This window comes from Canis lupus, chromosome 2 (genome assembly GCF_003254725.2).
Source record: "Canis lupus dingo isolate Sandy chromosome 2, ASM325472v2, whole genome shotgun sequence".
Classification (NCBI taxonomy): domain Eukaryota; kingdom Metazoa; phylum Chordata; class Mammalia; order Carnivora; family Canidae; genus Canis; species Canis lupus.
In genome coordinates this window covers 16,763,012-16,776,590 of record NC_064244.1, presented here as the reverse complement: position 1 = coordinate 16,776,590, position 13,579 = coordinate 16,763,012, and the positions used below count along the sequence as shown (strand labels likewise).

Here is a 13,579-nt window from a genome sequence, read left to right as displayed (position 1 = left end):
TTTTAGATAAAACTTCCTTACCTTTTTGTTTTTTTAACCCCATCTATATTCCATTAGATATAGGCTTTCAAGGTATACATTTCTTCTTAGAATTCTCACTACCAATTCTTTTTCCATGTGGAAAGTTGATGTGTTAGAAACATTTCTTTTTCAATTTTTTTCTCTCTCTAGTGATAATTTGTAGCTTCCAGGTTGTGCTAGATGACCACTAATTGAAAAATTTACTCTATAGTTAAAAAACTAAGGTTTTTTTTTTTTAAGATTTTATTTTTTATTTGTGAAAGATACACACACACAGAAGCATAGACATAGGCAGAGAGAGAATCAGGCTCCATGCAGGGAGCCCGATGTGGCATTCTATCCTGGAACTCCAGGATCACACCCTGGGCTGAAGGCAGATGCACAACCACTGAGCCATCCAGGCATCCCAAAACTAAATTCTTTATTACAATATTTATAAACAAATAACTGTAGAGTGAGACAAGTCAGTATTATTAGGGATATAGTATATAGTATAAACAAAAGTCTCAAACTTTTTTCAATTACATGTTATAAATATGTATATTATATGTATGTTATATATAGAGGCTTTTCTTTATATTGTATATTTCTATATAGTGTATCCATTCATCTGTATTGTATATGTGTGTATATATATATACTGAAAAATACCTACATTTTTTCCACAGCCTTTTTTTTTTCCCACAGGCCTTTTATTACTTATATTTTTCCTTGCCTTAAGCTCATGCTTGATTGAATGGTCGTGTCTTATGTTTTTCCTTTTTTCTTCTTCTCCCTCCACGTTTTTTTTTTTAATGATTTTCCCCTACCCTAATTTTTCCTTACAGAAAAAAATACCATTTCTTTAGTCTGTTCTTTCTGTCCATCTCTTTCTATGTTCATTGTCAATATTTTTGGTTATGGCTTTCTCTTGTCTGTGTGTGTCTGTGGTTTTCATTCCTGAATCATTACCCCACAAGGCTTATTTTTTTTTCTCTTTCCTGAAGGAGCTGACTTTAAACAGTCATTTTCCCTTAGCATTTTGACAAACAAAAGCAACGTAAACTGTTTGTAATTCCAACTTGCCTAAATAAAATAAAACTAAATTTTAATATTTTCTAAGAGATAGTCATGCAACTATAAATCATGTATTTTTAAAATATAATAAAATAATTAATTTAAAAAAAAAGATTTTATTTATCTATCCATGAGAGAGACAGAAAGAGACAGAGACAGAGGCAGAGGGAGGAGAAGCAAGCTCCATGCAGGGAGCCTGATGTGGGACTCTGGGATCACACCCTGAGCCAAAGGCAGATGTTCAACCACTGAGCCATACAGGCATCCCAATAATGACATTTCTTAATGTTAGTTTTTTTGAATTTCAATTACCTAGGGATAAATTTTTATTTTAGGTTATTTTTGTAAAGAAAGTATTTTTAAAAATTTTAAATTCATTTTAATTAATAAATGGTGTATTATTAGTTTCAGAGGTAGAATTCAGTGATCCATCAGTTGCATACAACACCCAGTGCTTACTATTTCAAGTGCCCTGCTTAATGCCCATCACTTAATTACCCAATTGCTCCAACCCTCTCCCCTCCAAAACCCTCAGTTTATTTCCTATGATTAAGAGTCTCTTATGGTTTGTCTCTCTCTCTGATTTTTATCTTATTTTTCCTCCCTTCCCCTATGCACCTCTGTTTTGTTTCTTAAATTCCACATAGGATTGAAATCATATGGTATTTGTCTTTCTCTAACTAACATTTCACTTAGTATAATACTCTTTAGTCCCATCCATGTTGTTGCAAATGGCAAGATTTCATTCTTTTTGATGGCTGAGTAATATTCCATTGTATTTATACACACCGTATCTTCTTTATCCATTCATCTGTCAATGGGCATCTGGGCTTTTTTTGTAGTTTAGCTATTGTGGTCATTGCTGCTTTAAATGTTGGGGTGCTGGTGTCCTTTCAAATCACTATGTTTGTATCCTTTAGATAAATACTCAGTACTGCAATTGCTGGGTCATAGGATGGCTCTATTTTTAACTTTTTGAGGAAGACTTTGTATAATAATCAGTTAGGGGTAAGAAAAGTAACATTTTGGGACTATTAAATCTCTTATAATCTTCACCCCATGAGAAAATGTAGGTTAGTAAATGGCACAACTGAGATTTGAATCTGTATTTGAATGATCTCCAAAACCTGTGTTCTTTTTGTAATGGTGTTCATTTGGTAATGGTGAATATTACAGTTATTTTTATGAAATGTGATACTTGTAATCCTGAAAACTATCAATTTTTTTCTAGGCTGTCCCGAAACCAAACTTAAGAGAGCTAATGGCTGCTTTTCTGCGAGCCAAGAGTAAGCTATTTGAAGATTTGTGTTATTCACTGAGTTTTGTCCATTTTTGTGTTATTTAGTAATTTGAAGTTACAGATACCTTCATGTACTCTTTACTTTGTTTTTCACTAAATAGGGGCAAAATGTGGCATTGTGAGCCTAGAAGATAGACCTTTATTTGCTGAGAACAATTTTGCAAGTGAAGATAAGACTGAAACTCTTTGGAAACCATCAGTCAATGTCTCTGACTATTCTCCTCTTGCTTTTGTATCACCTGGAACTCCTCAAACGTCTTTAGCAATGCTTGGTGTTACAAAGGTAAGTTGTTTTGAAATTTTCCCCCATGTTTTTTCACATACCATCCTCTTGATATCCTTATAATGAAAAGAATCTTAGGAAGAAATGGAAGCCCTCAAGAATATAAGAGAAAACAGTGTAATAACAACAGAGAAGTAAGTACTGGGTTGAGATTTGTAACAGTTGGTGGGAATAAACAAATCTTAGGTATGCCATTATGGAAAGAAAGAAAGAATTAGAAAGCAACTGGAAAGAATAGCTAGATGGATGTGAAGATGAAGGAGGGAGTGTGGGGGAAGAATTCATTTAAGAAGGACAAGATGAATGTAAAGATAGAATAATTTAGAGAGATTATTATAAAAAAAAAAAACCAGCAGTAGTGAGGCTAAGGGAGAACAGATACTGTATATTATAAAATATGATAGAAACTATTTTAAATGCAAATTAAGAAAAGAAAGTCAGATAAAAAAAATGCTCAGACTCTTCTGAATGACAGCTGGTTTTTATGAAGAACTGAAAGGAAATTTTATCCTTTTAAGTTTAATAAAGTATGATAGCCTGTATTTAATTTAGCAAAACTTGAGTTTATAGATAATGCATAGTGAAATCTGTTTTAAGCTGTAATCAGATTTATTATGAATTTTGAGTTTTGGCCAGTGTCTTTCTTGTGGTTTCTAATGAAACTTACTGTGTAGTATAATCTTGGCTGATTTTAGATCTTTTGAGAATAAAGAGAGGACATAAATAAGCATTTTATTTAGTCTTTTTATTAATTAAAACTGAAATTTTTTCTTAGCTAAGTTAGGTTCTTAATCTCTATCCATTAAATGAAAAAAAAAATTTTAAGCTTCAAGACTCTTAAAACAAAACTAAAAGACAACCTACAGAATGGGAGAAGATATTTGCAAATGACGTATCAGATAAAGGGCTAGTTTCCAAGATCTATAAAGAACTTATTAAACTCAACACCAAAGAAACAAACAATCCAATCATGAAATGGGCAAGGACATGAACAGAAATCTCACAGAGGAAGACATACACATGACCAACACGCACATGAGAAAATGCTTCGCATCACTTGCCATCAGGGAAATACAAATCAAAACCACAATGAGATACCACCTCACACCAGTGAGAATGGGGCAAACTAACAAGGCAGGAAACCACAAATGTTGGAGAGGATGCGGAGAAAAGGGAACCCTCTTACACTGTTGGTGGGAATGTGAACTGGTACAGCCACTCTGGAAAGCTATGTGGAGGTTCCTCAGAGTTAAAAATAGACCTGCCCTATGACCCAGCAATTGCACTGTTGGGGATTTACCCCAAAGATACAGATGCAGTGAAACGATGGGACACCTGCACCCCGATGTTTATAGCAGCAATGTCGACAATAGCCAAACTGTGGAAGGAGGCTCTGTGTCCATCGAAAGATGAATGGATAAAGAAGATGTGGTTTATGTATCCAATGGAATATTAACTCAGCCATTAGAAACGACAAATACCCACCATTTGCTTTGATGTGGATGGAACTGGAGGGTGTTATGCTGTGGGAAATAAGTCAATCGGAGAAGGACAAACATTATATGTTCTCGTTCATTTGGGGAATATAAATAATAGTGAAAGGGAATAGAATGGAAGGGAGAAGAAATGGGTAGGAAATATCAGAAAGAGAGACAGAATATAAACACTCCTAACTCTGGGAAACGAACTAGGGGTGGTGGAAGGGGAGGAGGGTGGGGGGTGGGGATGAATGGGTGACAGGCTCTGAGGGGAGCACTTGATGGGATGAGCACTGGGTGTTATTCTGTATGTTGGCAAGTTGAACACCAATAAAAAAGAAATTTATTATTTAAAAAATGGTATTCGTTACAGAAATGAATACTTGTTCATATGTATATATACATATATATGTATATATGCATTTTTCTAAAGATTTATTTATTTAAGAAAGGGGAGAAGGGCAGAGAGAAGGAGAGAAGCAGACATCCTTCTCAGCGTGGAGCCTGATGTAAATAAAGCTCAGTGTCACAACCCTGACATCATAACCTAAGCTGAAATCAAGAGTTGAATGTTTAGCTAACTGAGCCATCCAGGTGCTCATTACTTGCCTATATTAATAAAAGTGTATTTTCTGTCCTAGAAAGTAATGTTGAAGTATATAATTGAAATATTGAATCCCATGGTTTTTCCCCCCTTCCTTTATTTTTATTTTGAAAATTTCAGAGTTTTGTGTAGGTTGACATTAATTATATCAGGTTAGTATATTTTATAGATAACTATCTTTTTAACATCATGTGGTTTTCCTTAGTATTGTCATTTTTTTCCTACTCCAAATGTATTTATCTAAAACTTACTTTGTAAGTCCCCTGGGTGCTTCAAATTTGGTGAAGTCCCAGACTGAAGATATTATTTCTGACCCTTTCCTTTTCCTGACTTTGTAATCTGCTTGTCCTTTGTTTTCGCCATCCTAGTATATAGCACCATTGGAATACTGAAGCAAAAAAAATCCTGCACTCCAAGCTTCCCTAAAATTAGGTGACATCACATCCAGGTGACTGGAGTGGCTCACTTGGTTAAGCATCTGACTCTTAATGGTGGCTCAGGTCATGATCTCAGGATCCTGGCATTGAGCCCTGTGTTGGGCTCTGTACTGAGTGGGGAGGCTGAATGGGAAGAGGATTTTCTCTCTTCCTCTTCCTCTGCCTCTCCCCCTGCATGGACACACACTCTCTCTTTCTCTCAAAAAATAAATAAATGAATAAATCTTTTTAAAAAATCACCACATCCAGTCACCCCACCACATTCAGTATCTTGTACCTGCTTATAATTTTTCACATCTTATTACTGTAATTCACTTTCTCACCTATAATTTTGAAATACTCTTCTCTTTTGGTTCCTTTATGTTCATCTTTACATTGATACTGGAGTTATATTTCTAAAATATATTTGTGATGATGTAACTCCTCTGCTTATTTAGTGGATTCCCCATTACCTGAAGGAGAAAGTTCATATCCTAACATGACCCCTGTCTTTTTTGGTTCAATCCTGATTTTCCAATTATATCTCTTTACCCCATTCCCAATAATTGTGTCCTAGTTTTGCCACATTCTGAGCTATTGTCACTTACTATGTTATTTCCTGCTTCTCCTTTTGATCATTCTACCTTTGCTAGAATGCCCTTCACACACTCCTTTATACTTTGTCTTTCAAGATACAGCCTTATCTTCGCAGCATTTCTTGATTTCCCATATGCATTTTTTTTCTCCTTGTGCCTTCACTGTACTTTATTCACTTCACTTGTAGAACTAGTGAATGATCCTCTTCTGTTCTTATTTGTTTTCATCCATCTGTACCCCTACTAGCCTATAGGGCAGACTCCATGATAGTGCCTATGACTTGACAGATATGGTATGTATTTGTCTTTCTGAGGAGTGAGTAAGTGAATTAATGTGATGTTTTTTGATGTTGGAGTGGTTTTTTTTTGTTTTTTGTTTTGTTTTGTTTTGTTTTTGGTGGTGTTCATATAGGAAGGAGCAACGAAGCCAGCAATTGAAAAAAAGGACAATGGTATTGATATTATTGAAAGTGCTCCACAAAAGCAAACAGTTAATGACAATTTGACTTCTGCTGATAGAGCACACAAAAATAATACAAGTGGTAAGTCAGTGAAAATCTATGAGTTTTTTTCTATGCTTACATGCTTGTATAAAACAATATGAAAGTATGTAGATCCAAATATGTTATCCATTTCATTTCATTAAGTGAATTTTCTTTTGCTATCTTTCTAAGTATCCCAACTACTACCAACTTTTTCTTCCTGAAAATGCTTCCACCCTCTGAAAAATCTTATCTCCTAATACTTTTATTTTATTAAAATATTTGTGAATGGGGATAGGCTTGTATATGTGTTTAGAATTCATAGTAATACATGTTCTCATTAATGTATTTGTGACTATATTTTACAGATAGGATGTCAGCTTTAGAGCGAGAAGATAGTTCACCTTGGGATTCTGAGGTACTGTCTTCTTATTATTTTAAAATATAAGCATTGAGTGATGTTATAAAACCAATGCTTAGACTTTACACTCTCATCTCTGCATTTGCCAATAAAAACTAATTCCTTATACTTTTTACCTGTATTTGATAATTATGTGCTAAATATAATACTACAGTTCTGCTAATTTGCAAGCTTAACTTAGTGAAAGGTGTGTAGTAGTATTGCAGAAAACTGAGCTTAGAAGTGTTAAGGAATCGGGATGCCTGGGTGGCTCAGTGATTGAGCATCTGCCTTATGCTCTGGGCATGGTCCTGGAGTCCAGGGATTGAGTCCCACATCAGGGTCTCTGTGGTGAGCCTGCTTCTCCCTCCGCCTGTGTCTCTGCCTCTCTCTGTGTCTCTCATGAATAAATAAAATCTTTTTTAAAAATGTGTTAAGGAATCCTTTCTAAAAATATTCCATCCAGTTACTCATGAGAGACACACACACAGAGAGGTAGAGACACAGGCAGAGGGAGAAGCAATCTCCCCACAGGGAGCCCCATGGAGAACCCAATCCGGGGACTCTGGGATCACACCCCAAACTGAAGGGAGATGCTCAATCCCTGAGCCACCCAAGCATCCCAAGTTTGGGTTTTGAAGTTATCTAAAAAGCTAAAGAATTACTCTAGGTCAACCTATGGTGAAATGTATGATTCTGTGGTGTATATGGATGTGCAAAACTTCTAATGAGATCTAGAGAGAGTTTGGATTATAGTTTTATATAAATATATAAAAATATATATAATATACATTATGTTTATATATTAAATATATTATATTAATATATTTTTATATTTTATATAATTTCTATATCCTTTTATATAAGGCATATATATTTATATATAGTTTGTGTATTATGTGTAATATATATTATATCACATTTTATTTATCAAATATATATTTAAAGATTTATTTAAAGATTTATTTAAAGATTTTATGTATTTATTTATTTATTGAGAGAGAGTGAGCAAGTGGGAGGGAGAAGGAGACACAATCTGAAGCAGACACCACTCTGAGCACAGAGCCCATCACAGGGCTTGATTCCATGACCATGAGATTATGACCTGAGCTGATACCAAGGGTTGGATGCTCAACCAACTAAGCCATCCAGGCACCCTAAAAGTATTATATTTGGATTGTCAGGTAGATCTACAAGGAGCATTGGGAGTATAATAACAATGTGGTTTAGTGGTGCTTTATTCATTTATTTTTGTAAAGATTTTATTTATTTATTTATTTATTTGAGAGGGGGGGTGAGCATGAGTGGGAAAAGGGGTAAAGGGAAAGGGAGAAGCAGGCTCCCCACTGAGCAGTGAGGCTGATGACTTGGGGCTTGATCCCAGAACTGACTCAGCCATCAAGCCCTCCCTGGTTTAGTGGTATTTTAAAAGGTAAAAACATTTTGGATAGTTAAAATAGCATGCACTTCATATCTTTGTGGCAGCCCTACTTAGAGTAACATAACTATAAAGTAATGATGACCTATTCTAAGGTGACAACTATGGAAGAAGGTAAAAAGGGCCTATCTATGTCTTAGTAGAGGCAGCTGCTCTACAGTGGCATGAGCACTGTATTTGAAGTCAAAAGATGTGCTACCATCTTGGTTCTGTTACTTATTAGCTGTAGGATCTCAGAAAAACTTGTTTAACCTGTTTGAATGTCAGTGACCTCATTCATAAAAATGGTACTAATACCTACCTCTCAGGTATGTGTCATAACCAAATGTGGTAACAAAGGTGAAAGCACTTTGTAAAGCTGTAAAGAATGCTCTAGAAATATAAGGCAGAAGTGATCACAGCAGTATTTTAGTGACTTACTAAATATAGAGGGCATGTTTTATAAATGTGAAATTTCTGAGGACAGTAAAATGGCAAGTGTTAAGAAAAGAATGGGAAAGTTAGAGTGGACAGGTGGATTTGTAATTTGGGGTATGTTAAGTTTCAATAGCCTGTGATTAGAGACGTTGAGTTGGCCCTTGAGCAAGATGGGCTTGAACTGTCTGTCCACTTACAGATGCTTTTCGATACAGTACTTTCTTAATGTAGCTTCCCTTCCTTATGATTTTCTTAATAACCTGTTCTTTAGTTTATATTTAAGAATACATTGTATAATACCTATCATATACAAAGTTTGTTCATTGACTTCATGTTATTGGTAAGGTCAACATTAATTTATAATTTACTTGACTTCCATGCTCAGTTTACAGTCAGTGGCCAAATGAGGGTTAAAAAGTAACTTAGATCTAGAGAACATATATATGAGTCTTTTATTTAAATGTTTTGGTTTTTCATATATACGTTTCCTATTTTTAAGTCTAATTGCTCTTAAAGTAGGAAATTCAATAGGAGATGAGTAGTTAAGTTTTTGGGGAATCAAGTCATTTGTGAATATTTGACTGTGTGGCCTTCAACACCCTCAGCCCTTGCATTCTTCAAGCATAGTGATTTGGTACTTAGACCTTCTCAGTGAGATGAGGATGATGATTATTTTTTAGAGAGAGAGAGAGAGCACATGTGTGAGCAGGTGGGGAGGGGGAGCAGAGGCAGAGGGAGAGGGAGAGAGAGAATCCTATGTTGGCTTCAAGCTCAACACAGAGCCCCAATGTGGGATTTGATCTCATGACCCTGAGACCATGACCTGAGTTGAAATCAAGATTTGGATGCTCAACTGACTGGCCACCCTGGCACCCCCTCAGTGACATGATTTTCACTGTTTCACAAATACATTTCTGTTACTGAATACTAACTATGACCAGGCTGTACAGGGTGTAGTGGTAGGAGCAGAAAAATTAGGAAACAATGATCCATTTTAAGTCACTATCAGTGTTTCATATAAAAAAATGGAAACGTTAGTTTAGGAATTTTGGAGGCGTTTGTATTTAGGATGGGGATGAGAATGGGAGTGGAATCTTGGTAGTCAGAAAAAAATCTCTCTGAGTGTGGCCAGAGCTGCCAAGTGAAGGATGGGAAGGACCAGTCGCAAGAATGTCTTGGAGAAGGACATTCTGGACAGAGAGAACCATGGAGCACATCTGTTCATCATTTCACTCTAATGTCTTAGAATAACCAGGAAGCAGGAAGACCCACCCCGTTGTTATAACAATTGATATTTTTGAGTGTAGAAAAGAAAATGTGCATACTAAAACAAATGCCTGGTACCTTTTAGGTGATTAATCAATAAATGTTCTTTTTCTGTGTGTGAGTAAAATGAAAGAAGTTTATTAAGTAAAGATATAGAGAAAGCTCTTAGGAGTGAGAGGGGTCCCAACAGGTTTGGCCTCAATAAATGTTCTTATTCTTCCCTTCTGAAAGCTTACTATACTTTTTGAAACATTTCATACCTATATCTAAAATTTTTTGCTACTATTTAAACATAATTTCAAGAAAAGTTTTTCTTCCTACTTTGCCATTTCATTCAACCATTTTTCCTACCAATAAAAATTCCAAGCCTTTGTTTATCTAAATGAAGCACCAGCTTCCACAGTGTTCTATTTCTACTCAACATGGTGTACTCCAAGGTTTATTATCATGCCAAGTATCTTATTTTAACACTAAAAAACTTTCTGCCATTAGGAACAGTTTAGATTTATAGCAAATATACTTATTAAAGAATTTGTTTCAATACATAGTTTTACTGTCCTTTTGTTCTGGTGGAGAATGCAAAGTAGAGTCAGGTGTTTTGTTATTTCCTTGTTGAAATGTACGTATAAGTCAGTCTTCTTGTCTGTGAAAGTATTTACTCTGGCCTTCCATGTTCATTTTAGAGTTAATGGCCAAATGAAAACTAAAAGGCACACTTAATCTAGAGAGCATAGATGAGGTTTTTAAATGTGTTGGTTTTCAATACATGCTTTTCCTATTTGTAAGTCTGATTGCTATTAAAGCAGAGCATTCAAATATTTTCTTAGAAAAGGACTAGGAAATTTTTATGCAACTCATTATTGATGTTAATTTTAACAGAGTATTTCTGCAAGTCTTCCAAAGAAATCTGTTGATTGTTTACCTGGAGGTGCAGATCAACAAGGGCAAAGTATATTAAATGAACAAGTAGAAGGTAAGAATTGTATTTTATAAAAAGTCATTTGATAGAATGTTGATTCAAAACAGAAATTCTGATGTATCCTAATATCCAAAGAAAATCACCTATTAAATGTGTAGAAAGGAGAAAGATGTGAAAAGGAGGTAAGTTCTATATTTTATCAGGTGTCAGCTACAGATTAAATTGAGAGTACCACTAAAGGAGCTAAATTACTGGTTCCATTTCCAGGTATTCCAAGACCTAAGGAATGTCTGGAAATAGTTGGAAAAGAGCAAAGAGGGAATGATGAGAAAGGCTGAGTGTACAGGGAGTAAATGGATGAAAATAAGTAACACTTTATAATGGAAGGTGATAAAATAAAAGAATTCTTTTAAAAGGAGAAGCAAACTATTTGAAATGTGGGGATAATATCAAGTGAGTTTCCAGTACCAAAACTTGTCAGAGTAGTAAACCAAAATTTTCCCACCCTTAACAGTTTTTCTCACTGTTGGGAAGACATTAAGGATTGACTTAGCTGATTATGCAGAGCTATGTCCTAGTCAACTATAAATGTATATATGTTAGGGGTGCCTGGGTGGCTTAGTCAGTTGAAGGTCTGCTTTTGGCTTGGGCCATGATCCCCGGGACCTGGGATGGAGCCGTGCTGAGCTGGGAGCCTGCTTTTCCCTCTCCCTTTGTCTGCTGCTCTGCCTGCTTGTGCATGCTCTCTCTGTGTCAAATAAATGAACACACCTTTCAAATAAATAATTATGTGTACCTTAATGTCATATAAAATGGTGGTACTTCATAAGTTAGTATCATTTAGTGCAAAAAAAGAGAATTGGAAGGAAAAAGAGAGCAGGGTCAATTAGGGGGAGATCAAGGAAGCTTTAGCCCTGATAAAAAGTCCATTAGAACATTTGTGACTTTTAATACATTTTCAGTTTTGGAGAATTGTTAGTGACGAACTTGAGGCTTGATATTTGAAGGTTAAGGTAAAGGAATGCGGCAGCAGATTCAGTGTGGACCAGAATTTTGCAAATTGTAGTGAATCACCTGAGACCTTGTTAAAAATGCACACCATGAACAGCAGGTCTGGAATTCTGTGTTTTGACCTCTCAGATGATGCCAGTGTCGGTGGTCCTTGGGTCATGTGCTCAGTAGCATGGAAGTAGACTTCCCTGTAGAGAAATCTGGAAAGGCTCTTGGATATTTCAAGACATAACAGGATCAAGGAAAAGCATTATTTTCTTTTTATTTCTCAACATGGAGATACAGAAATAGAAGGTATAAATGCAAGGTATTATTGCTAAACAAAGAGGAAAGAAGTGGTGGAGAATATCCATAAAAAGATAGTAAAAGCAAAAAGAATCAAGACCATAGACCAGAAATTACCTTTTAAAAAGATTTATTTATTTATGTTAGAGAGAGTCAATGAGCAGGGAGGGGGCAAAGGGAGATGGGGAGAGAGAGAGAGAGAGAATCCTTAAGCAGACCCCTGATGAGTGAGGAGCCTACCATGGGACTAAATCCCAGAACCCTGAGATCATGACCTGAGCTGAAATCAAGAGCTGGACACCCAACTGACTGGGCCACACAGGTGCCCCCAGAAATTACTTTTGAAGACAGGGGATAGTGAAGGGAAAGAGAGGAAAAAAGAAAGTTATGTTAGTTAGGGAGTTTTGAAGTTGGTGAGGAAACTCTAGAGCATTCATTTTAGATAGCTTGAGTTTATTTGTACTGAAACAGGTTAGATCACAGCTGCTCAACAAAGAATACTAAGAGCAAATGGAGCTAGACTTGGGATAAACATAGCCACCATTCATCTTTCTCAAATCTACTGGATCTCAAAGATATATGTTACATTGATAATCATTATTCAAGTGAGATTAATTTGAATATGGAAGCATGGGTGTTTTTTTAAGATAGCTAATTTTGGGGGGTGACAGCTGTTTCAAACAAACCTCTTCAAGACTGACATGGTCTACCAAATCAGACTGATTTTGGAAACACAAGAAATGATAGAGTCCATTCATTAAATGCTAAAATTGTTACTATCAGTAAATATGACACTGATTTTGAAATACAGATTTCTAGTATCTAAAAATTTGGTGGCAATTAAATTGATTTTTCTCATTTTGGTAGTCATAGTTCCATATTGAAAGCTTATTATACATTATTTCTTAATGTGTTTTATATACCTTCTTGCGTGCATGGGTCAAGAAACTTTAAGATGGCTAAATTAGAGGATACAAGAAATGTAGGCATACCAGTGGCCCACATGGGTATAGACAAAAATGAATACTTTTATTAACTATTATCCTACAAGTATATCCAGGCTGATCAATTCATAACACTTTCTCCAATGAAAAATAAATTATGCATTCAATTGAACTGTCATCATAACTGTGTACTGCTTAAATTATGGGACAAATTGAAGAACATGGCAAATACTTGTAGTAGAATGGTATCAATGATTCTGCCATACTGCAATCAGGATGTACTGTTGCATTCTACCATCAGCTTTCACATTTATCCTCTCAGTCATCATTTGTTCCTCTGATTAAAGATTGCTTTTCTCCCCCATCAATCAGCATGTTCACGTTGGTATATGTGCAACATTTAGTGATTTCATTTGAAACATCATCTTACTTTTGAAATCCTAACTGCATGTTATGTTGAACATATATTTCTGTTTTTTCCAATATTTATAATGGGTTCTTATTTCTTTCTTGTGCTGTCTTAACCCACTTTCCTATCTCTAGAAACAAAAGATCAAAACCAAATGTAATCACTTTCAAAGCCAAGCATGAGGATTCATTCACCTTAATATTAACTGCAGGAATGTATAGTTGCCTTTCATATTTACGTATAAACTACATGTC

General features: G+C 35.5%; 1 protein-coding gene across 2 annotated transcripts in view; it reads left to right on the top strand.

Annotated features, from left to right (window-relative positions):
- The window catches only part of LOC112674605 (ankyrin repeat domain-containing protein 26), a 140,713-nt gene that overhangs the window by 51,077 nt on the left and 76,057 nt on the right, over nt 1-13,579 (top strand). For both annotated transcript variants that reach the window (XM_035713398.2, XM_025470969.3), the window contains 5 exons: nt 2,309-2,363; nt 2,479-2,660; nt 6,167-6,296; nt 6,605-6,654; nt 10,637-10,730. In XM_035713398.2, coding sequence (XP_035569291.1) covers nt 2,309-2,363; nt 2,479-2,660; nt 6,167-6,296; nt 6,605-6,654; nt 10,637-10,730 — 511 coding nt within the window. The remainder of the gene's footprint in view (nt 1-2,308; nt 2,364-2,478; nt 2,661-6,166; nt 6,297-6,604; nt 6,655-10,636; nt 10,731-13,579) is intronic.